This window comes from Trichomonas vaginalis, chromosome IV (assembly GCF_026262505.1).
Source record: "Trichomonas vaginalis G3 chromosome IV, whole genome shotgun sequence".
NCBI classification, from domain to species: domain Eukaryota; phylum Parabasalia; order Trichomonadida; family Trichomonadidae; genus Trichomonas; species Trichomonas vaginalis.
The window spans coordinates 19,458,304-19,481,515 of NC_067206.1; the positions used below are offsets into that span (position 1 = coordinate 19,458,304).

Sequence of the window (23,212 nt, forward strand, 5' to 3'; positions counted from 1 at the left end):
ATGTCCTATGAAGACAGCAACTAGTTCTAAATGATTATATTAGATATAATGAAGATTTATTTCTTATTTTGGTCTCATTTTGCACAAATTAGAAAGTAGATTTCACCTATATTACACCAAAATCATTTATTTTAATAATAATATATATGTTTATTCATTCTTCATGTTTCTTTCAATCAATCTAATCAAAGCTTTCAATGTTGGAAGAACCAGTCCTGGTTCAACTAGCCTTTGCCTCAAAGCCATTGTAATGTTTTCCATTGCGTGTGCGCATTCTTCTTATTTCAATTCTCTTGTTTCAAGAACATTTGATCTTGCTGCATGAAGAATTCTTACATATAAATCTTCATTCAAACTGTTGCTGATCTCAACCTTTAAAACAAAGTTTGAAACAACTATGGTGACCAAGCGGATCACAACATCATCGATTCTCCCATTTTTTCTTCCTAAAAAATGGGTTGTTTTGATTTGGTGAAAGTGTGATTCACATGTATTATTAGTCGAGTCACCGTCACCTCGATAAAGTTTCATCCAATGTTCTTTGGTTCTTCTCCACTGATGGTCAAAGTACTTCAACGCCCTTGGCTCGTCAGCTATGCTTGTTGAAAAACACGATTTTTTGCAATATGCCGACACTTTGTGTCGAACCTTATTTTATTTTACTAATATTATTTTTTATTTGATTATTAGCACAGACATTTTGAGGAAATAGCATGTTTCACTTAAAATAAGCTCAAATTGTTAAGATTAAAATAATCTTTGAAATCATTTGTAATTTTTGCCGATCTAGAGAAATTTCACAGTGTATCAGCCTTCCTTCGCTGTACGTGCTTAGTCTCACATAGTTATGCTTGTTGAAAAACCCTACACATATTAATTTTTGGTGATATTTCCATTTTGTAAAAATGTTTTCTTATTTAGAAATGTAATAAAAAGTTAGAATTAATAAATTAACAAATTAATAAATTGGTAAGAAAAGTTATCGTTTGAGAAAACTAAATATTTTTCAATGATTTATTTTATTCGAAATATGTTCTAAATGTAATATATATTAATAATTGTTTGTTTTATAAAATTAATTCCCATAAGACCATTCAATTTTTGAGACGAAAAATCTAATCCTTTGAAAATGTCCAAAGCTGGAAATGTTATCTCTAGCCATTTCCACTTCATTTTTGTTGATGCAGACGTGATGCATCAACGCTTTAAAAGTGCACGTGTTGTTCTTTCAAAGATAAATCGAAGAAAGGTGAAGTTATTCAAGATATTTTTTCCTCATTTAGAATAGTAAGCTTGTGAGACACCATTGGTCTGGCCAACCAATGTCCAATAGTCTAAAAGTCAGCTTTTCTAATATGAATGACATTTTACAAGAAATTATTAAACAAAATATCATATTCTGAACACAAAATCAAATCGGAATAGTTTCACTACAAAATATAACATTAGTAGGTCTGGCCAACTTATTAGTGTTATCGAATAAAAAAATAATTATAAAATATAAAAAAAATAATTACAAGTATTTACAAAAGTCTTGCTAACAATTTAGGTCCTTATACCGTAGACCCTGGAATTTACTTTGCAATAGGGTTAGATCCCAATACAATTTGATCAAAATTCTTGCCTTCACTAAATCTTCATTTGAACTTTGATTGAATCTGGATCTAATCTGTCTGATAACCGATATTACACGTTCAACGTCCGCCTCAGATGAGGTAATGCTCATAAATCGTAAGGCAAGATCTCTTAAAAGACTTGAAACACAACTCTGCCAAAATCTATCGTCTTGGTGTGTCAAATCAGTACGATTCTTCAGCAATGCTTCTTCTTTATATATAAAATCACTAAAAGTGGTATAATATTCATCGTAAATCATGGTCTTTGTTGAATGTTTATAATACCTCGCCTCAGCTTCAGCTCTCCTATCAAACATTGTCGTCATAAAATCAAAAAAGTCAAGATTATCAACCTGGTCAGGGGGAAGTGTTGTCCATTCACCAAGATTACGACTCAGTACACGATGTTCTGCATCTTCTTCATTATCGTCTTGAAAATTTTCCTCTGCAATTCGGTCATCAGGATTATCATTTGCATCTTCCAACTGTTCTTCTTCCTCATGTCCGTCCTGTTCTTCCCGTGACTCAATGGCAAGTTGATCAAGGCCTCCAAAGCTTATATTTGGATTAACCATGTCAAATTCCCGAAGTTCGCAAGCAGCTTCCAGCTTAAGAGGTTCTGGCTTATATTTTGTTATCAAATCCTTGGTTGTTCTGATTTCTTCTCTTCCCAAGGGAGTAGGTCCGTATGAAAACCTCATCAATGCATAGTTCCCTTGAGTTTGGAAGACATCTTCAAGGCAACTTTTCAATGATTTTGCAATCTCCATGCTAGAATGGGGAATTGCTGGATCATTCATGACATCATCCAATGCTTTACGAGCCATTTGATACATCGGCCAAACGTAACAAAATAAGCCGCTGTTTCCTTCGACATAAAGGAGTAAAGCTTTCAATGGATAAAGAATTCTCTCAAAAAATTGAAAGCTCAGTGGAATTCCTTGAGAAAGATCAATTAGACCTCTCAGCTTTCAAGAATAATTGGTGTTCTTCTTAGAGATCTCAATTAATTTTGAAAGATTCTTTTTAATCCACTGAAGTATGTCCCAGATATACATCCATCGTGTATCTGGGACGTGGATTACATGCATATTCATTTCTACTCTGCAGTACGGGTTGCTCAGGGTATAAATGATTTGCTTGCAGGCATTAATCATTGCTGCCATTGCTGGGCATTCCTTGGTGCAATGTTTTATGGCCAAATTAATTAGATGCGCCACGCATCTAATGTACACAGACTTCAAACCGGGATAAAGGGCCCCGCAACGTTTCCAATGACACAATCCTTTAACTTGTGCGGGGCCTCCATCCCCAACAATTGCCCCAATGAAGTCTGTGTTTTTTGTCCATGTTTCAAACCAGGAATGAAAGTTTTTGTGTGTTCAACCGTCTGCCAACCAAGTATCGACATAATAGTGCTTTTGGTCGCGGCATGGATTGCTTATCATGGCAAAGAAACCTTTTCTGTTGCCATGGCTTGCGCCATCAATTGTTATTGAATAAAATCTTAAATTGTTAATTATATTCATTATATTTTATTGAATAAAGCGTATTTCATACCTGATCTGATCCAAAATTTTTGGAATAAGTTTACTGAAACGTGTCAAAAACTCCTCAATTTCTTCCTTAAAAATATTGAATACTTCAAACAAAGGTTCTGAATCTTCGCGAGTTATAATTAATTGGTTTGTTAACAATATATAAATAAAATGATTTTTGGAATTTTCTTCTAACTGCTCAAAAATTGAATGGCATATTTCTATTAAAGAATCTTTGTTAATCCAATTGATCACAATTTCCATTAACTCAATATTATATGAATTGAATAATTGTACACAAATTTCAGATGTTATTGAATAACAATTTAGATCCTTATTCAAATTAAAAAGATTTTCAACTTCATTTAGAGTAACGTTTTCTTTTTTCTTAATAAATTTTCCTAAAATTATTTAAAATAATGAGAGCTGAAAATCCATATTTAAAGATTGTCGTTTGTCATAATAAATGCGTAAATATATTATTGACATTGACTCATTTGGCTCTGGAGTTAAGAGAATTTTATATAAATTTTTTAATTTTTTTGAAAAATGTACTTAGCAACACTTAATCATAAATTTTTGAAAAAATTTTGGCTCCATATATAGTTGTGTTAAGTCATAATTATCAAAAAATATGATTTAATAAAAGCATTGAATATTTTTGGATTGTTAAATACTGTGTCTAAAAATGTAACTATTTCCTTATTGTAGATGATAGATTTTGTAAAAAATAAATCCCAATCAAAAATTGATAAATAATCTTTAAATTCCATAGCAGATTTGATAAATTGAGTTTGGTTGCTTTCCCCTTCTTCTAAAAATTGTTTGACTAGAATAGATGCATTTGACATTTTTATAATTAGGAATATGTAAAAAGTGACATATTTTCAATATCAATATCAAAAAAATTGGAAATTGAATTAATAAAAATTGAAATCCAATAAAAAAGGATTGAAATCCAATAGAAACATTTTAAGTTTAGTGAGTGCCATATATAGTGGAGTATTCACATTATGACATTTCGAAAAAAATCCCGATAAAAGACGTTTAAAATTAGATTCTTCTCTATATTTACTTAAACTATATAATTACTATCTATATTCTTTTCTATTTGTTTATAATTTTTCTTTTAAGGGTGCGCGGGAGACGATAAGTCACCCTCAGAAAAGCACTTTTAAGGTTAATATATTGGATGCTTCTAAACTTTCCATTCCACACATTGCAATATGATTAAGGTTAATTTTGAGTAGTTTACCTATTGTCGCCTGGGCACCCTTAATTATCTCTATTTAAACCAACTTTTCTGCTTAATTTTAAATTTTATTTTTTAATTTCTCATAATTTTCATAAATTTATCTCGCCATTATCATAAAAAATCAGAATATTCTAATTCATTTTTTTAAATTGATCTTTGGTCTGGGGTTTCCTCGTCCCAATTCTGATGAATTTTGAGAGGTGGGATTGGGGAATCCCCTATTCAATTATCCCAAGCGTAATTTAATAATGAAAAATATTATTCTAAAATATAAACTAAATCTAAATACTCAAGTATAGTTTTCAATTAGTATTCAAATATTTGCTCATCTTATAAACTCATTCCCAATGATGGAACTCAGCTTCCTCAGAGATAATTTCCAAACTGATTATTCATAAAAATGTTTCAAATACAAACTATAAGCCAGTTTGGGGATATATTCTTTCGATTCTTGTTCGAGTTCTGATGCAAGAACAGAGATCGAAAGAATATCTCCCAAATTGACCTGTAGTTATATACCTTGACTCTTACTGAGCCAAGAGTAGTGTATAAGATCTTCGCTCTACTATTTTGTAATTGTATGCTCTGGTCGATGAGCGACCGGGGCTGCGTGATGTGTACGAATTATATCGTACACTAGCTCGGCCAACGCCAAGCAAATTGAGATAAACGTACATCTCACAAAAAAGGTCAAAATTTATCCCAAATTTTACAAAACTGCGGCGGTTTTGACATCTCAGGGCTAATTTTTTGGAAAATCACATCTCTATTTTAAAAACTTATTATTTTTATTTTTTAACTATTTAAATAAGTCTATAATATAAAACATATTTATAAAATTACAATTTTAATCTAAAAAAATTGGCGCCAGATGTCACTTTTACTAGTGACCCTTTTCCGTATGAGATAAAAAACATGTATTATAACTGCCTTTTATTATTGAAATTTAATGGTTTCTTGCCCTATTTATAAGATTTTATTTGAAATTTTGTTAATTGCAATTGAAATCATAAGATTTTTGAATTTTCCTAATGATCTTATTCCAATCTCGATACATTTTTATGAACTGATTCCATCCACATGTTAAATTAACTCCGAATTCTTATGGACATTCAAAGAGGGCCATTGGTAAAATACGACAAAAAACTTTTATTCCAATCATATTAAATTATATATATTTATCTTGATTAATATTAATTTCAAATCTGATTTTTTTTAAATAATACATTCATTGATTTGAGTTTTTTAGAAGAAATTCTTCCAATTTTTTAAAATCTATTTTAGCAATTTTTCTAATTTATTTGTGTCCTGATAAATATTAGGGGTTAAGATTTTTTTGGCGTCACATCGGCATCACAACCGTTTTTATTAAATTTTGAATAATTTATGTGTGTGACAAGGGGAAAATTCTGAGAACATTGCATCACAAGAAAATGACAAAAATTTTTAATTGCGAATGCAGATGATTGTTTACATCGTTTTGTAAATTGTGTAAAGTGTCAAAATTGGATTTTTTTGACATTGCAAAGTATTTTCATGAAAAATAGTTAAATCAAATTCACTCCAACTCTGTAAGATAGTTGGAACTCTAGATAAAATAAGTTCCAATTGTCTTCCCGAGTAGGAGTGAACCCGAGAGCTTCTGAAGAATGGCTGCCATAATCTTCTGATCAGCAGAGGCCTTTTACCATTTGGGCCCTTGCTGATACAGATTCAGGAGCTTCAATGCTCCCTTTCGTAGAGATTGGGAGTTTTGAAGCTCCTTAAATGATGAAAGGCAAGAGAATTAACCATTTACCTTAAATGTCAAAAAAATATATTTACAAAACGGTGGCAAATTGGCCAATTATTTTAACAAATTTAATCGTTTTGTAATGTATGACGCCATAGTTTCTGAATTTTTTCTTGTGACTATATAAACTTCTCAAAATTGAGAACTTTTGGTTGTGACGCTTATAGGAAGTGAATCTTTCAGAAACCCAATATTAGACATTTCTAATAATATCGTCCGATTTAATTATTCTAGAGTGAAAAAAGTAAAAACGACGATAATTTTCAAACGAATTTTCTACTTTTTTCCAAAAAATAAATCCCGATCATGACGATTATTTTTTGTTGATGTTTTCTTATATCTCATAAAAGACTTAGTTTCAAATAAAATAAATATGAAATCTATATTTAGTAGAATATGAATAGTTCGTCCTATTAGTTTCATATGTTTTCGAAGTATTTTTTTCTAATTTTGAAATTATTATCGAGAAAATTGTGTATTTAAATGCTCAACATTCTGGTATCGTTCCCAATTTAAGTACAAATTGGCACAATGAACTCATTTATCGAAAATAACAGAAAAAGTTAATTTCTTATAATAGTATTATTATGAGACATATCTATTCATGAAATAAGATAATCTTTTTAAATATTTCACTAGCTATTTCAATGATATTAAAGAATACAAAAAAACATGAATTATTCAATGAAAAATACTTACAAAAGTACTAAAACAATTTTTTATTCATATTCTTATTCAATTTCAATGATATTACAGATAACAAAATCATCCTGAAAATAAATTCAAGCTAATATTAAATCAGTTATTAGTCAAAAGTCAGTCAAAGGTTTATAATTGTTTTCACACATGTATTTTCAAAGTGCGAAGCAATACTCTCTAAGATATATAGATGTTATAAAAATAATTTTGAAATTGTATTGTATTTCGAAGTTCTACTATAGGCTAGACTTGTAAAATTTTGAATAAAAAAACGAGAAAGTTTGTTTCGTACTAGTGAATTTGTTTTCCATCCATGTTGAATTATGAGTTTTGTTATTGGATTATTGAATTAAATTTGATTTGAAAGATTTTATCCAAATCCAAAGAAATGCAACTCTATGGAATGAAATTTAATTGATCCTTCAGAAGCCTTAATGATTTAAGCAAGAGATAATCATATATATGCACAAATACCGCTCATTAAAAATTTGTAAACTATTCAAAATTGAGACTTGGATTTATATTTAAAAAATTAAAAAAAATATTCAATATCAATTTCGATAAAATTTTCCAATTTTATCTATTTTGAATTTATATTTGAAAATTCTGAAAAAAGTATTCAATAAATTTCAATATTTGATAAACCTAAATTCAATATAAAAAATAACTTCATAATTAAAAAATAACCATTATTTGAATTCTCACAATATTCAATAGCATGACCAAATGTACTTCTCAATTATTCAGTTTTTTTGCGATTTCCTTTAAGATTCTGTTTCAAAAACTATTTCATTGATTAAGATTCGTCAGAGATATCCTTCGGTGTCTTCTTAGGTCTTCCGCGCTTACATACTGGCTTCGAAATCGGCTTTTCATCTGGAAAATCAGATGAACTCAAGTCCTTTGAAGGAGAATTATCAGAGATACTTGAATTAGAAACATCGCTATCAAATGAACATATCGATATTTTGCCTTTACTCTTACTTTTATTAGAAGTAAATTTTGATAATTCAAATTCAGAATTAAAAGCACCTTTGATGATTGATAAAAATTTTCTCATATTTATATGACTTTTCTTTGCTTCTTTTTTCTGAGATTTCTTTTTAACTTTTTTCTTTGAATTATTGAATTTTTCATTTGCTGTTGTATATGTTCTTTCGTCAAATTCCAATTTTTTACCTAGGAAATAAATTAAATTTGTCTGATAGATTATAGATCTGAGCTCAGTATTTTCGATTTCTTGGTAATATATATCATTTTGATATTCATCATTTGAAATCGAATCTACAACTATTGATATTTTTAATTTCATGAGCAATTGATTCAATTTTGGTTTCTCTGTTTGATCTTTATCAACATCCCCTCGTTTAATATTAAAAGCTAACTGATTGACACAACTGTTAAAAATATCAGAGAATATTCATTAATCCTTCAATTGCTCTTTTTGTATCTAGTACGGTTTTTACCTTTTATATGTATTCATGCTTCATTCCCAATGTTTTATTAAAATAATTACAGTAATCGGAAATTTTATTGCAGTTAATTTGGATCCATATAATTTTTTAACATTCGTAAAAGTGCTTGAACAAAGTAGAAATAACATCTGCATATTTTGGCATGCGAAAAAATGCTTTCAATTGCATTAATCAAAGCAATTTCAAAATCGCTTTTAAACATATTCAATTTTTGAAAAATCCATAAAATAAGATAATTCTAAAAATCCGATAACATAAGATTCGTTCGTTCTGTTTCGCATTAATAAATGTGATATTGGAATATAAATATCTGTCTTATCATCAATTGTCAGCAAATTTAGCAGTTGTCACTTATCGTCCAAAAAAATTGGGCAAACATTAAAAGTGCCATCTATAAATAGAACTCTGGATGTTGATCCAATATGAAAACCGAGATCAAAGCCAAATATATAGGTTTCATTGGGAAATTCCCTAAACAATCGTAAAAATTCTCCTTTCCCAAAAATTGAATATTTTGAATATTTTTCTTTGACTTTTTGAATAAATGTAGTTGGATGAGTATCTTTATAGATTTGGTGTGCAGAAATAGTCATCTTCGTTTAATGTAGAACAGTGATCATAAAATTGGAATGAATATGGAAGCATTAACTCCATAAAACTTGTATGGAAAGATGCCAAAAAGTCTGAAAAAATTAAAATCTGACAGCGAATTGGTCCGAAATTTTGTTGATATTTTACTTTATCTCAATATGCCTTCATAAGCTTGGCATTAAATTACTATTGTAAGGCATTATCTGCTTGAGTAGCCACAGTATATTATTGTTGTATGATTATTATCTTTGTATTTGGAATATACACGAATTAATAAAACGTTCTTTGCCATCTCCCCACTTAATGTCAAAAGTTAGTTTTTTGATTTTAAAAAGCAGGGTTTTCATCTTGTGGAATCCAAGCGAAGCGCAGGATTCCACAAGATGAAAAGCCTGCAATATAATTATGATGCTTTTATTAACTTGTTATAAAGGATTGTTCCAATTTAAAAACTCTTGATTTTTTTTCGGACCAATTCGCTGTCAAATTTTAATTTTTTCGGACGATTTCGCAGATCCCCAAACTTGTATCATACAAGAGAGTTTTGTTGGAAAGAAGAATTGATGCAAATTCATCTGTAATTCTAAAGTTAATATAATGAATTGAAATCTTTATAAGAATATCTTGATGTTTCACTGATTCATTCAATAAATCATCGATTAAACATTCCTTTACATCATCTGATAATGTACAAAAAATCATTTTTAAACAATTTTCGAAACCAATATTTAATAAATCTGTAAATAATTGTAATAATGACATTTGCTCAACATTTTGATTTAATCTCTTAGAAATAACAAAGTTTATTAAATTTACATCTGGAATGAATGCATTAGTTTATAACAATGTTACAATATTATCAATGAATCCTTCACTGATATCATATTCATTGATATGCAAGATTTCATAGATATTGAATTTCGCAATGCAACAGCAAAAAATAGGACAATCCAAGAAACACTTAATCCGGATCTTAGTGAAAAAAGCAAAGATCCAACTTCTGAAGCTAAAGTTAAAGAATATCAATATCCACATCATGAAACATTTTTAAAATTGGTAGTTTCTGATCTATGTGGCGAAGATATCCCAGTGAACGAAAGTCTTTATGAGGGAGAGGCGGTTGAAATTACAAATAAAAAGTTAGTGTTGAAAAAGATGGTGAAAATGGTTTTATTGTCAGGATTAAAAATAATCTTGGAACATTTACAAAGAAAATATATTATTCGGAACCAATTTTTTCGAGCAATTGTTATTTTTCAAAAAAGACTCACCAAGAGCAATGTTTGATAAAAAAGTTGTCGAAGATATTTACAAAGAAATAAACAATTCCGATACTCATATAGAAGATAATTTTCAATTTACAAAGCAGCAGTTTCAAAAATTCTTCAAAGATTTAGATGATGAAACACTGGATACTATTCTAACTGTTATTGACTCGGTTGACAAACTCAAAGAGATTATATCAAGCAAAGATTGTGCTAATCCTTTACATCAGCAAGTTCAATATACAAATGAAGTTCTAGAATTTCTGACAAGTTATCGTCAATCTCAACAAATTTCAAAAGAAACAACAAATAATTTTGTAATGCCTAGCTGGTTTCAAACTTCGCTTAACGCAAGTTTTTGCAATCACGACTTAATCCAAAAAGTTGATGAGAAGGCAAAATATATTGAACAAAATAAAGAATTACTAGGAATTGAAAATGTTTTTAATTGGAACAACAAAAAGTTTATAACATTTTTAAATATGTGTATACGGCAATTCAGGTATATAAATCCAGAGCAAATTATAATTACTGGTGCTAGAATATTTGATGCACAGTATGCGCGTATTGCTAATGATGTAAGAAATAAATTTCATAATAAAAAAATAAAGACGGTCAAGCCATGAGAAGTTGTTTCTGGGCAACTGTTCAAGGAAAAGTTTGGGATATAAATACTGATAATAAGGATAGAGCAGCTCTCATTCAGATGAATACTTATTAATTCAAAAAAACTTAGATTATATAGAAAATCCAAATAAAGGTTTTCCTTACTCTCTTGGAGAATAGTATGCATCAAAAATTATCAAAAAAAGAATCGAATTAGTGGATTCGATAATAGGAGAAAGAGATAAGCAAATAGAAGAATATCAAAATCTTATCAATGGTGATCCAGAATTAAAAAACTATTTAGCAAATCTTATGAAAAGACTTCCTTTGCAATTAAAAAATGGTGAGAATATTGACTATTCGCGTTCAGGGTTTGCTTCAAAAATTACAATTACAAGATGGTTTCTTCAATTCAGCTCTACCATTAAAGAAACTATATTGAATAATCCACAATACTTGTGGTGTTTTGACGAGTCAGCAATGCTTCTTAAATTTAATAGTATTAAATATATCACCAAACCAGAATATAAGGTTCTAACCGAAGTGACAGAACAAGTTTGTCACATCACCGCAGGATGCTGCTATAATACAATCGGACAAAAACTTCCTCTGTTTATTATTATCGACGAAAATCTTAAAAATTTGCCTGATGATCTCATTGAATTGTGATAGAGCTTTTGTCACATCATCCCCAAATGGTTGGATAAACAAAAATTTATTTATGAGATGGTGTGAATATTTTGTTAGAGAGACAAAGCACTTTTACTGGAATTATGCATAACCTCCAAAAATCCTTCTTTTATTATATTCTCATAGTTCAAGAAATAACCTTATTGCACTAAATTTCCTTAAATCAAATAATATTATTGCTTTAACATATCCTCCGCATCTAACACACATTTTACAGCTATATGATAGAGTAGTGGCAAGAGCTTTCCAATCAAAATATCGGAAACTGTATTTTCAAAGTTATATGGAATTTCAAGATGAAATTCGAAGAAAAGAAAACATCAGTGAAGCAGAAGTTTTTAAGCAAAACAAGTCAAAAATTAGATAATTAATGACCATTTCAATGATCGATGCTTGGAATATCATTTTAACACATGATCTTGCTGCAAAATCTTTTTGTAAAACCGGATTTTATCCCTTATCATTGAAACAAATGCTGAATTCGAAATACATTAATGAATCAAATACTGATTTTGAAAGAGTTCAACGAAATACATCGAAAAGATTTTCACTTACAAGCAGTATTTTAACCAGCGAAGAAATGCTTAAAAAAATCGAAGAATACTCATTGGAAAAGAAATATTTATACGAAAAAGAACTTGAGAAAAAAGCAAATCAAGAATCGTCATTAAATGATGAAAAGAAAAATCAAAATTCATCAATTAACCAGCAAGATCATCACATTTTCAATACCCCCTTTGTTCATTTAATGCCAGATTTTGAACAACAGTTTGCTGCCGAATATCTTGAATACAAAAAGAAAAGACAAGAGCAGGATATGCGTATGAGCAAACAATTGAAAGAATCGGCAAAAAACAGTCCATCTATTAACAAAAAAAGGAAGAAAGCAACAACTCCAATCAAGGAAAAAGATAAATACAATTTTCCTCGAAAAATCTCTTCGAGAGAAATCAAAAGCCTACAATAAATATCTTTTTGTACGATTTTCTTGTTATTAAATATTTTTATTTAAAAAAAAAACAATTGTATCCTAACTTGAACTTAAGGATTTTAGGTCCAAAAAATATGTAACTTCCGATACACTAGAAACTCTCTTGAAATCCAGTCAAAAATTACATACAAGATCTTTTCCCACACAGCCTCCGGCAGGTCTGCCACTTTAGGTCCATTAAAATTGATAACAATGTGTTAGAGCATCGACAATGCGTTAAAACGATAGACAGTATTATAAAATTTACGCAAAACCTATTTTCAATAATTTTATATATTTTCAAAAAGTAAGCAGACACGACCATGGTACTGTATATGTAACCTCTGTAAAGTTATTATGCAATGTGTGTGATGAATTTTTTTATTCATTTTTTTGAATGCCGCAGATATTTGGTTTTATTGTTCAAATGGAAAATCATTCATGTATTTCAGCAATTCGTAATTTAATTACAGATAAGGAAAATGGTCTAATACTGCTTCACGAAATAGGAGAAGACAATTTAAAAAAGAATAATTATCCAAATGTTAGTTTCAATTATCAATTCAACCATTATATTGATGGAATTAATCGTTTACAAGGGAAAATAAAAGAGAATCCTCAAAGTGCTATATTCTATAAGCTAACTGATATTCGTTTGGAAACATGTCTTAGGAAATTACAAGAAATCCAAGATAGTAACAACAATAATATGGAAGACCATGATACAGCCTCATCATTACAACCTTAAGATAATATCATTTACGAAAATACACAAATTAAATTTAATCAATTACAGTCATTTGATGGAATATCTGTCTTAAACGATATAATTAAAAATTCTACATTACCTCTTAACTGTAAAAACACTTATCAATATCATGAAACTCTTTATGAACCTGGATTAATATTATATTCGCTTTCACCTTCTTCAATTGATGCAGTTTGTCAATATATTCCTTTACCTACAGGAAGATAGGTCATTGATCACTTCAAAAGAGAGAGATTTATGATGATGGCCTGCTTATTAGATGCGCATCGAGCAGTATTCATTTTATACAAAATAGGATATCCAATCCCACAGCAAAATGGCGGTGTTAAAGCCAGAATTGCTATTTCTCTTGATGCAATACAACTCAAGCTTTTCTATTGGGCAGAAAATCCGGATAAAAAATCTGACAAAGCGTCATTGTCACAATCTGACAGTCATCTTTCTTCTGTTTCTACACCCACAGCTCAAACTAGAAATACAAGTTCTCAACCTTCTGTACATGTATATCCTTTTGCAAACCATTCGGACAGCATTCCTATCGAAGATATAAAAAATGTAAATGAAATACTCAAAAGTGGAGAGTTTAATGACATGTTCATTTTTCTGGCAATGCCGCTGTACATATTACCCCTCATGAGAATGGAAGTGCAGGTCCAAGTGTGATATACAAAAATTCGTCAAAAGTGACAACATTCAAATTTCTGACATTTGTAAACTCACTTTTGAGAAATAAATTAAAAATATAGGGTGTCCAAAGGTGCGTTTAGCACAGCGCTCTATATGAGACTATTAAAGGAGATATATGCTGATTATAAATATATAATAAAAAATATGAATATATGTATATGATGAGTATGTTGTATTTTGGCGCCATGCCGGATATAAAATGAATTTTGAGACAAGAGGCGGTTTCGCGGGAAATTTTGGCGGGATTTTTTTCATTTTTTAATGAATCATAAAGAAAACATCCTCGCTCTTGCAAAAAAATGCAAAGACTGTAAAAAAATCTACGAGACATTGGTAAAATGCTTCGGTATGGATGCTCCTAGCTATTCCACTGTAACGTATCATGTTAGGATGTATCACGAGTAGGGGTAATTTTAGCTAAAAGTGACACGCCTGTAAAAGTGACACACCCGTGAAGGGTGTGATTACCGATCGGTAATTTCGACAGTTTAGAATTTAAAATTTTTTATGGAACTGTTGCGAGTTTCATAAAGAATTTAAGGAATATAAGCAAAGATTTGAATCAAAATCTTCGAACTAAGCCGATCGCTTCGCTCGCGGCTTTCTTTATTATTTTAAATTTGCATATTTCCATCAAAAGTTCATAAGGTAAAAAATTTCGTTTATATTATTGCAAAATAAAATCTTCATTATCAAAATAATATTAAATAATAATATAATATAATTTATAAACAACTATTATTTAATAAAGTTTAATTGCCAAGGTTCATCTAATTTTTTGATTTTTAATGTTTTATGAATTTTATTTATCATGTATATATCTAATGAAGATTATATATGTAGAAGATAAGTACCTTAATATGTACGTAAATTTTAATGAAATTTATACAACATTATAAAAATTTATGAATAAAAACTTGATATAAAATAACATTTTTATTTTTACTAAGAAAAAAAGTTTTTGATAATAAATTTATTTTATTTCGAAAAAGTAGCAATAATCGTAAAAGGGTATTGATAGGCTTGCTAAAGTAACTAATTTTAGCTGTCAAATACTTTTGTATTTTGAAGTAAATTAGTATAAATTTGTTTTTACTTTTATTTCGAAAAAGTAGCAATAATCGTAAAAGGGTATTGATAGGCTTGCTAAAGTAACTAATTTTAGCTGTCAAATACTTTTGTATTTTGAAGTAAATTAGTATAAATTTGATATTATTTTAACTCCCTTTGAAAACCTCAATTTTCCATACAGAGGGAACGGGAATAGCATTCAATATTCCCTGAGAATGGTTGCGCATTCTCAGTTCCCTCTATATTTCGAACGAAGCTCTCATCGGTCTTTTTTTAATACTAAACGTTTTTTTCCTGTCACTTTTAGCTAAAATTTGGGTTTGCCGGATGTATCACTTCATGAACAAAAAGGCGCCCATCATAAAAATTGACAAAAAATCGCCGGATCAAAGAAAAATCAAAGCAATTCTTCAAGCGCTAGATGAAGACCCAAGAGCATCACTCAGAAGGATAGAGGAGATGACAAAGATACCACGTACAACAGTCAGTTATTATCTGCACAATTATTTGAACTACAAACTAGCGTATACACGTTGGGTTCCGCACAACCTTAATTCAGTTCAAAAAAAATCTAGAGTCCAATCTTCGAAAGAGCTCCTCTCTATATTGGGTGCGTATCAATCCAAGAAGTTTCGCTTTTTAGTAACAGGGGACGAGTCTTGGTTTCAATATGCAACAGAAGCCAAAATCATGTGGATCCCGAAGGATGAAAATCCGCAAACATTCCCGAAGAAAAAAATTGACACACCAATGATGATGTTGTCGGTTTTTTGGGGCGTGAATGGCATCATCGCAATTGATATTCTTCAAAAACCTAATACGATGAATGCTCAGTATCTAATTGACAATGTTCTTACTCAAATTATCAATTCTGATGAGTTTGAGAAATCCAAACAACAAAAACAAAAGTTTGCAATTCATTTAGATAATTCAAGAGTTCACAAAAGTCATAAGGTAATGAATTACTTGGTGGAAAACAATGTCAAAGTTGTTCCAAACCCAATTTATTCACCTGATATTGCACCCTCTGACTTTTATTTATTCGGCACGCTAAAAAAGAGAGCTGAAGGACGCGAATTCGCGAGTCCAGATGATCTTGAAAATTTTGTAAGAGAGCAATTTGAGCAATTTTCTCATGATGATTTAAAGCGTGTCTTTCAAGCCTGGATCGATCGCTGCGAACGCGTGATTGAATCCAATGGTGATTATATTTAAATAAACTTTATATATATGTAACTTGTTTATTTCTATTCGCAGTATTCAGGTTTGTGCTAAACACACCTTTGGACACCCTATATATTAAGTAATAGATATAAATGTTTATTTAACATTTTTTAGATAAAATTAACTTTTGAAGTTACTTTTCAGATCTTTAAGAAAAATTTAAAAGGAAAAAATATATGAATTAAAATGATTCTTAAATTAGATGCTTATTAATATTTTACAATTTTTATTATTTGAGATACTTTTTTGAAGCTTAAATGTGCGAATTTTGGGCCATTAATATATAAATGAAATCAGCATTATATGCTTAATAATAGGAAACACGAAATTCCGACTTATGAAGCTTTTTTTAAAAAAAATAATTAAATCAATATTGCACCAAGTATCGATAAAAAGCATTGAGATAGCATTATAAATAGTCATTGAATATATGTTCATATGAGCTTGTCTTGATATATCAATTCTATACAATGAAGAAGTTTGCCGTGAAATTGATCTTACTAATGGTTTAAACGCTTATAATATCTCAAGAAATACTTTGATCGCAGCATATCGATTGAATTCTATGGAAATTCCCAAAGTACCATGCGGAAGAAAGAAGAACCCTGCAACCAATGAACAAAAAGAGATCATTGATAACATGGTACAAGAATATAAGTGCGGAATGACTAAAACTTTCAAGCGAATTCAAAGACTTAAGAGTTTAGAAGAAAACAAACAGAAGGAACACCCCTTAGAAGAGCAGCAAGCTGAAAATCAAGAAACAATGGATACTGACTTTTATAAGAAATTAAAAGATATTAAGTATCATCATGTAATTAAATATATGAATGAAAGTGGATATTCGGTACCTCGCGAATATCATGTTGCAGATCCACCAACGAAATATCGCGCAATTTCGAAAAATATTATATGGCATTGTGACATTCATTATTTATACGATGATGCCCAATTTCCATTTTATGCGCTACTTGACGATATGACTCGAAAAATTATTATTACAAAAATGTTAAAAAACAAAAGTTCCGCAGCAACTGCAAAAGTTTTGCGGAAAGTACTCCAGCAAGTCACTCCATATTGCATATGGAGTGATAACGGTGGAGAGAACCTGGGCGAATTCGCCCAGGTTATGCGAGAACACGGCATCGTATGGAAGCATACGATGCCGTATATGCCTCGTCAAAATGGTAAAGTGGAAAGACTCTGGCAGAGTCTCGAGAAAAATCTCCCTGATAAATTCTCAGATAGATCAATTATCAAAAAAGCAATTCAGAAATTCGTCGAAAACTACAATGATTCACCTCATTGTTCACTTGATATCAATCCAGATACAAAAACAAACTACACACCAAACGAGTTATACGAGAAAGCTCCCTTCTGGTACGAGGAGGGAAAGCAAAAATGGGAATTATACATCAAAAATGAATGGATTGAAAATCCCTTTGAATAAATAATTATAATTTTACTATTTTAAACATTTTTAAGAGTTTCGAATTAATGATAAATTTCATATCAACCAAAACCAAAATCATTTTTACTTATATATAAATAATAAACAGATCAAGTATATTATTATTCTATATTTGTTTTTCTTATTTACTCAATTTTAACATTTTTTCACAATAAATTGTATAGAATTGATATATCAAGACAAGCTCATATGAACATATATTCAATGACTATTTATAATGCTATCTCAATGCTTTTTATCGATACTTGGTGCAATATTGATTTAATTATTTTTTTTAAAAAAAGCTTCATAAGTCGGAATTTCGTGTTTCCTATTATTAAGCATATAATGCTGATTTCATTTATATATTAATGGCCCAAAATTCGCACATTTAAGCTTCAAAAAAGTATCTCAAATAATAAAAATTGTAAAATATTAATAAGCATCTAATTTAAGAATCATTTTAATTCATATATTTTTCAATGATTTTTTTCAATTATATTGAAAATCAAAATCATGCTATATATTATATCATTTTGGTTGTCAAATCATTTTAAAAAATATGCAAAAACAATGTTTCTCAAAAGTTCAAATTTTGAATATTTTCACTTTTCTGAGTTGTCACTTTTGACGAATTTTTGTATATCACACAAGCGTCCGGCCAAAACTTATGACAGTGATAGATGAAATTTTGAAATTCCATGATTTTTTTTGCAATAACAGATATAGATACAAGGTGATGTGAATTTTGCATCCCTGGGATGAACGATACACCCAAAGTGTCACCTTTTTGGGTTAACAAAAATTTATATATATGAGAGTTCTGCAAATCATATGCACAATATCTATTCTGCCTGACTTCTTGTATATAGGAGTCAGGCTGAATAGATATTGCGCATGTGGCAATATAAGTATTTCCGAGATTGCCATCGTGCGCTATAGTACACTACTTCTCCTTGGTCCTAGCTCAGTTCCAAGGATATCGGTGTTCAAGGATTTGGCAAGGTCCTTCTGAAGTCTCTCATTCGATGAGAGATTTCGGAAGAACCTTGCCTTAGAGTATTCCAACTCTTGTTCTCTTGTCCCTGAATAGTTAGAAAAGCTATTTTACTACTTAAGGCAGAGATTATCCGAGGTCCCTCATTTGATGAGAGGCCTCGGATAATCTCTGCCTTAAAGTTGTACACTTGTAGTCCATCAGAATGTAAGTATACACGGATAGGACAGCTTTCTTCTGAAGTCTTAGATTTGATGAGAAGCCTCAGAAGAAAACTGTCCTATTTTATAATAGGAGGAGTTTCAGAAGCTCCAGAGCTCCCTTTCGTAAGGAATAGGAGCTTTGGAGCTCCTGGTTCGAAGATGTGCTTCGCATCTTTCATCAGCATAGGATATTTATCAACTGGGACTCTGTTGATGAAGACTCAGGAGCTCGAAAGTTCCCTTTCGTAAGGATTAGGAGCTTTGGAGCCCCTGGTTCGTAGATGGGCTTCGCATCTTTCATCAAAAGAGGCCCAAATGGTAAATATCCTCTGCTGATGAGCTTCAGGAGCTCCAAGGCTCCCTCTCGTAATGATTAGGAGCTTTGTAGCTCCTGAAGGTAAGTTAGTATACATATCATGTGTACGGAGGCACTGCGCGCCTCCTTACACCTGATATGTGAATTTGACACTTTACAAAACCGTTAATGTATATTTTACAACACAAACACAAACACCAACTTAACCTTAAATATTTATAAAGCCACCAACCACTTCACCTCACTAACGTTTTCACAAACGACTTCACTACTGTAAAAAATAAAAGTTCTCACTTACAAAAGTATTGCAACTCTTCCCATTGCTGTGCTTCACACAATAGTTCATATTCTTCAGTATCGCTGCTGTCGCTCCAATCGTCAGAGTCAAAGTCACTGTCAAAATAAATGTTAGTAAGTTTTGACAAAGCTAATGAAACACGCTTACCGTTTGTATCGTATGCTTGTATAAACTTTCCATTCTTCATTCCTTCATAAACGCTCAAACTAACTTTACCCTTTCTCCCTCGTATCTGATAGAATGTATTTTCACGAGGAACGAAGAACAAATTCTTGAACTCATGACCGTTGTAGTTTGTTATCTCAATAGTTTTCGTCATTTATATAAAAATAAAATAAAAATTAAACTTAAAAATTAATGATATCACCACCCTCACACGTATGAAAACATAGCACAAAAATAAATTTAGGTGAAGTGGTGAGATCTCACCTCTTTTTTCACCTGTTTTTTCACCCTGTTGAATTCATTGCTTTATAACTCTCTTCCTTGGTTTCTTCATTTTTCATCATTGACTTTATCCAACTCTTCTAACTTCTTCTTAAGTTCAGCAATGTTGTCCTCATGAAGTTTAATCTTTCTCAAAATTCCTTCTCTATCTAATGGTTGCTTTATCTTTCTAAACTGAACTCTACCATCCTTCATAGTATGAATGTAAAAACCTTCTGGAATAGTTCCTGATTTAATGTATTCTACCAAAAACTTTTGTTTCATTGCTTCAGTGACTTTATTTGTCATTTTACTCTAAGGTGAAGCTAGCACAGCGATAATGGATTTCATGACTTTTTAGTATTTCATGCAATCTTAACAGATAGCCTTACAAGTACTTCCAGTGTCCCTAGCTGTCCATCCTTTTTATATAACTCCATGACATTTATAATCTCGCGAAACTTAACAGGTAGCATAACAGATTAAAATCAGATGAGGTTTTGAACCAAAATTTCTAAGCAACGTTGTCAAGGATTTTTGAGGAACTAGGGACAGAGTGTGGCAAAGTCCAAGATTTAATTTATCTTCATCTGTTTCATCAGCTATCTCATCTAATATTCCAATATTTTATTCATAACTCGTGGCAAACTCACTAACTTTCGTTATGTTCATCTGCATGCTTCATCTGATAGAAAGTATGACTTTCATTAACTCTGTGAGATAATGAAAACTACTAGGGACAGAGACCATGGCAAAGTTTATGACTTTCATTATTTCCAGAACTTAATGAAAACTACTAGGGACAGAGAACATGGCAAAGTTCATGATTTAATTTATTCTCTCACTAACAACAAACACAAACTCCAACACTAACGACAAAAATAAATGTCCTCACTTCTTAACAAAGTAATATGTGCTTCTTACACCACCATAGCTCAAACGTTTCTTTTCAAACATCGATTGAAACTTATTTTGAGCCATTGGCTTTAGTCTCTTTTTCTTCAAATACGCAAGAAATCTTCTTCACATCTTTTCACTTCATAGCCTTCTTTAAACTCCTCCTTGTTAAGTTCTATGAAATCCTTTATAACATTCTTTGTTGCAATGGCTTCTTCACGAACGACATCGTGAACTATTTCATCATTACATTCATGTATGATCTCCTCACTGTTCTCATGAACTATTTCAACACTGTTCTCATGAACGACCTCCTTACTGTCTTTCATAAGCGTTTCAAAGTCTCCTTTACTCATTACTTCAATCTCATGCTGTTCACAGTAGTACTTAAACTCACTGTATATGTCTTTGTTGTATGTTATATTGCTTCCCATGTACTCCATGAATTTTTCAAGCACTTCCTCATAATTCACTGTTTCTTTCTTTCCACGACCTTCTAATATCATACTTGCTTCGTAAATATAACTTCTTGCAGAACCGTCTCGCTTTCTACTTCTCTTCACAAATTCTCTCATCTTGCCACCAAATACATTTGAACTACATGCAAAGAATTCATTCTCCTTCGCAAATTCTTTATATCTTCTGTAGCACTCTGTACAATTCCATCCGGATACAAACTTTTCATAGAACTCCTCGTAAAACATTTGGTAAGGTGTTTTGTTCATTTCGATGAGTTCTTGTTTAGCCCTGGTGAATGGTATCTTCCTTACATCAAATTCACTTAAATCTTTCTTCATGAAGTACGTCAGTAAGTTTGAATAAAACTCTTCATTAAAGCTTTCAATGAGATTTGAGAAATATTCGTAATTTCCTTTGTATCTGCTGCTTACGTCAATGACAACAAATCTTCTGTCGTCTTTGTCAATCTTTACTGAGTTGAAGTTGTTAGATATCATGATGATATTGTTATATACGAAAACGATAAAAACAGTTTGACAGAAAAGTGACAACTTTACGTGTCAAAAATATAAAAAGTGATATTTTATTCATCATTATCTTCTTCATAATTTATTTCATATTCTTCGTCTTACCAACAAAAGATGGGAATGTGAACAATTGCGGGCAATTTTTAGCCATTTTGGCTTGGAACTAGAGCCTGCGAGGTACATGGATAGTATCAGTACCTCACAGGCTCTAGTTCTCTATATGGCGCCGAGAAATTTTGGTGAAATGTGGTCGCATTTCACCAAAATTTTTTCGGCGCCATAGGATGAATTGGAGGGTGAGAGATATTATTTCATACAATACTACTCTCACCCTCCAATTCCCAGCCAAAATGGCTAAAAATTGCCCGCAATGTGAACAATTGCGGGCAATTTTTAGCCATTTTGGCTTGGAACTAGAGCCTGCGAGGTACATGGATAGTATCAGTACCTCACAGGCTCTAGTTCTCTATATGGCGCCGAGAAATTTTGGTGAAATGTGGTCGCATTTCACCAAAATTTTTTCGGCGCCATAGGATGAATTGGAGGGTGAGAGATATTATTTCATACAATACTACTCTCACCCTCAATTTTAATTACTTAAACTCATTCTATTTTTTTGACATGTAAATGTCACTTTTACTGAGATCTGACACAATGTCAGATCTCTTTTTTTCGTATATAAGAATATTACAAACATTCTCTATCTTTCTTACTGGCTGACACTTCTGATTTAAGTCCAACTGAGTCTCTGTTACTATTGACTTTAGTGCGTCGTGGTTCATGACCTTAGACGTATCGCATGAGCTTGGTTCATTGCATACGATGAGCTTCATGTTCTCAATAGCAGCATTGAATCTACCAACCACATTCTCTATTGCCGTTATATTATTGTTGGCGTACTTGCTAATGAGCTCGCATAGAACATTACTAAGTACATTCTTACCAGTTCCTTGCTTTCCTGTTAACAAAAGTACTGTTCCAGTCTTTCCACAAGGATTTTGAACGATGTAGGCGAACCAGTTCAAAACATACTCATAAAGCTCTTCATCCTCATTACATATGACATCGTGAACATGTTTCAAATATCCTTCAATAATGCTTTCATCTACTTCATTCAGTACCTCATACTCATATCCTCTGAAATAGCTGTAAATGTCATCTCTTTCGTCAAAGAATCTCATGCCTGACTTCATAAGATAGTTCTTGTTCTGACCCGCTTCATAAATCATCAGTGCGTTCACATCCTTCTCTTCAATACGTCCTACATAAACACTCTTCATGAGCTTATTGAATTCCTTGCTATCTACTGACACAAGTGTTGTTGTGTCTCGTATTCCATCATAATCTTTCACTAGATATGTCATACGTGCTCCGTCAATAACGACAACACA

At 31.1% G+C, this 23,212-nt stretch overlaps 6 protein-coding genes and 2 pseudogenes across 8 annotated transcripts, besides 17 other annotated features; 4 read left to right on the plus strand and 4 right to left on the minus strand.

The window, feature by feature from the left end:
* Positions 1-324: 324 nt before the first annotated feature.
* Positions 325-579: a mobile genetic element.
* Positions 580-4,288: 3,709 nt separating this feature from the next.
* Positions 4,289-4,429: a mobile genetic element.
* Positions 4,430-6,053: 1,624 nt separating this feature from the next.
* Positions 6,054-6,188: a mobile genetic element.
* A 4,057-nt stretch (positions 6,189-10,245) lies between these two features.
* Positions 10,246-10,857, plus strand: TVAGG3_0128670 (uncharacterized protein; the record flags this gene model as incomplete). The annotated part of the gene is made up of 1 exon (XM_001313939.1): positions 10,246-10,857. One exon carries the CDS (start codon positions 10,246-10,248, stop codon positions 10,855-10,857), a length of 612 nt encoding a protein of 203 aa, XP_001313944.1.
* Positions 10,858-11,897: 1,040 nt separating this feature from the next.
* On the plus strand, positions 11,898-12,494 carry TVAGG3_0128680 (uncharacterized protein; the record flags this gene model as incomplete). Its single annotated transcript, XM_001313938.1, has 1 exon — positions 11,898-12,494. The coding sequence occupies one exon, from the start codon at positions 11,898-11,900 to the stop codon at positions 12,492-12,494; it is 597 nt and encodes a 198-aa protein (XP_001313943.1).
* Positions 12,495-13,506: 1,012 nt separating this feature from the next.
* On the plus strand, positions 13,507-13,929 carry TVAGG3_0128690 (uncharacterized protein; the record flags this gene model as incomplete). The annotated part of the gene is made up of 1 exon (XM_001313937.1): positions 13,507-13,929. One exon carries the CDS (start codon positions 13,507-13,509, stop codon positions 13,927-13,929), a length of 423 nt encoding a protein of 140 aa, XP_001313942.1.
* Positions 13,930-14,009: 80 nt separating this feature from the next.
* Positions 14,010-14,037: a terminal%2Cinverted (terminal inverted repeat of Mariner transposon ID:TVAGG3_0128700).
* Positions 14,010-16,319: a mobile genetic element.
* Positions 14,106-16,239, plus strand: TVAGG3_0128710 (annotated as a pseudogene). The gene has a single exon. A coding segment is annotated over exon 1 (2,134 nt).
* Positions 14,353-14,382: a terminal%2Cinverted (terminal inverted repeat of MuDR-3_TvMULE3 transposon ID:TVAGG3_0128720).
* Positions 14,353-15,361: a mobile genetic element.
* Positions 15,320-15,349: a terminal%2Cinverted (terminal inverted repeat of MuDR-3_TvMULE3 transposon ID:TVAGG3_0128720).
* Positions 16,292-16,319: a terminal%2Cinverted (terminal inverted repeat of Mariner transposon ID:TVAGG3_0128700).
* Positions 16,320-17,203: 884 nt separating this feature from the next.
* Positions 17,204-17,671: a mobile genetic element.
* Positions 17,672-18,897: 1,226 nt separating this feature from the next.
* Positions 18,898-18,968: a mobile genetic element.
* Positions 18,969-18,989: 21 nt separating this feature from the next.
* Positions 18,990-19,295: a mobile genetic element.
* Positions 19,296-19,298: 3 nt separating this feature from the next.
* Positions 19,299-19,504: a terminal%2Cinverted (terminal inverted repeat of Maverick-1A transposon ID:TVAGG3_0128760).
* Positions 19,299-21,800: a mobile genetic element.
* Positions 19,505-19,831, minus strand: TVAGG3_0128770 (uncharacterized protein; the record flags this gene model as incomplete). The annotated part of the gene is made up of 1 exon (XM_001286677.1): positions 19,505-19,831. The coding sequence occupies one exon, from the start codon at positions 19,829-19,831 to the stop codon at positions 19,505-19,507; it is 327 nt and encodes a 108-aa protein (XP_001286678.1).
* On the minus strand, positions 20,008-20,247 carry TVAGG3_0128780 (uncharacterized protein; the record flags this gene model as incomplete). Its single annotated transcript, XM_051223848.1, has 1 exon — positions 20,008-20,247. One exon carries the CDS (start codon positions 20,245-20,247, stop codon positions 20,008-20,010), a length of 240 nt encoding a protein of 79 aa, XP_051108834.1.
* TVAGG3_0128790 lies at positions 20,891-21,791 on the minus strand (annotated as a pseudogene). The gene has a single exon. A coding segment is annotated over exon 1 (901 nt).
* Positions 21,800-21,861: a mobile genetic element.
* A 120-nt stretch (positions 21,862-21,981) lies between these two features.
* Positions 21,982-22,090: a mobile genetic element.
* A 141-nt stretch (positions 22,091-22,231) lies between these two features.
* Positions 22,232-22,340: a mobile genetic element.
* An 89-nt stretch (positions 22,341-22,429) lies between these two features.
* TVAGG3_0128830 (uncharacterized protein) lies at positions 22,430-23,185 on the minus strand (the record flags this gene model as incomplete). The annotated part of the gene is made up of 1 exon (XM_051223849.1): positions 22,430-23,185. The coding sequence occupies one exon, from the start codon at positions 23,183-23,185 to the stop codon at positions 22,430-22,432; it is 756 nt and encodes a 251-aa protein (XP_051108835.1).
* Positions 23,186-23,212: the final 27 nt, after the last annotated feature.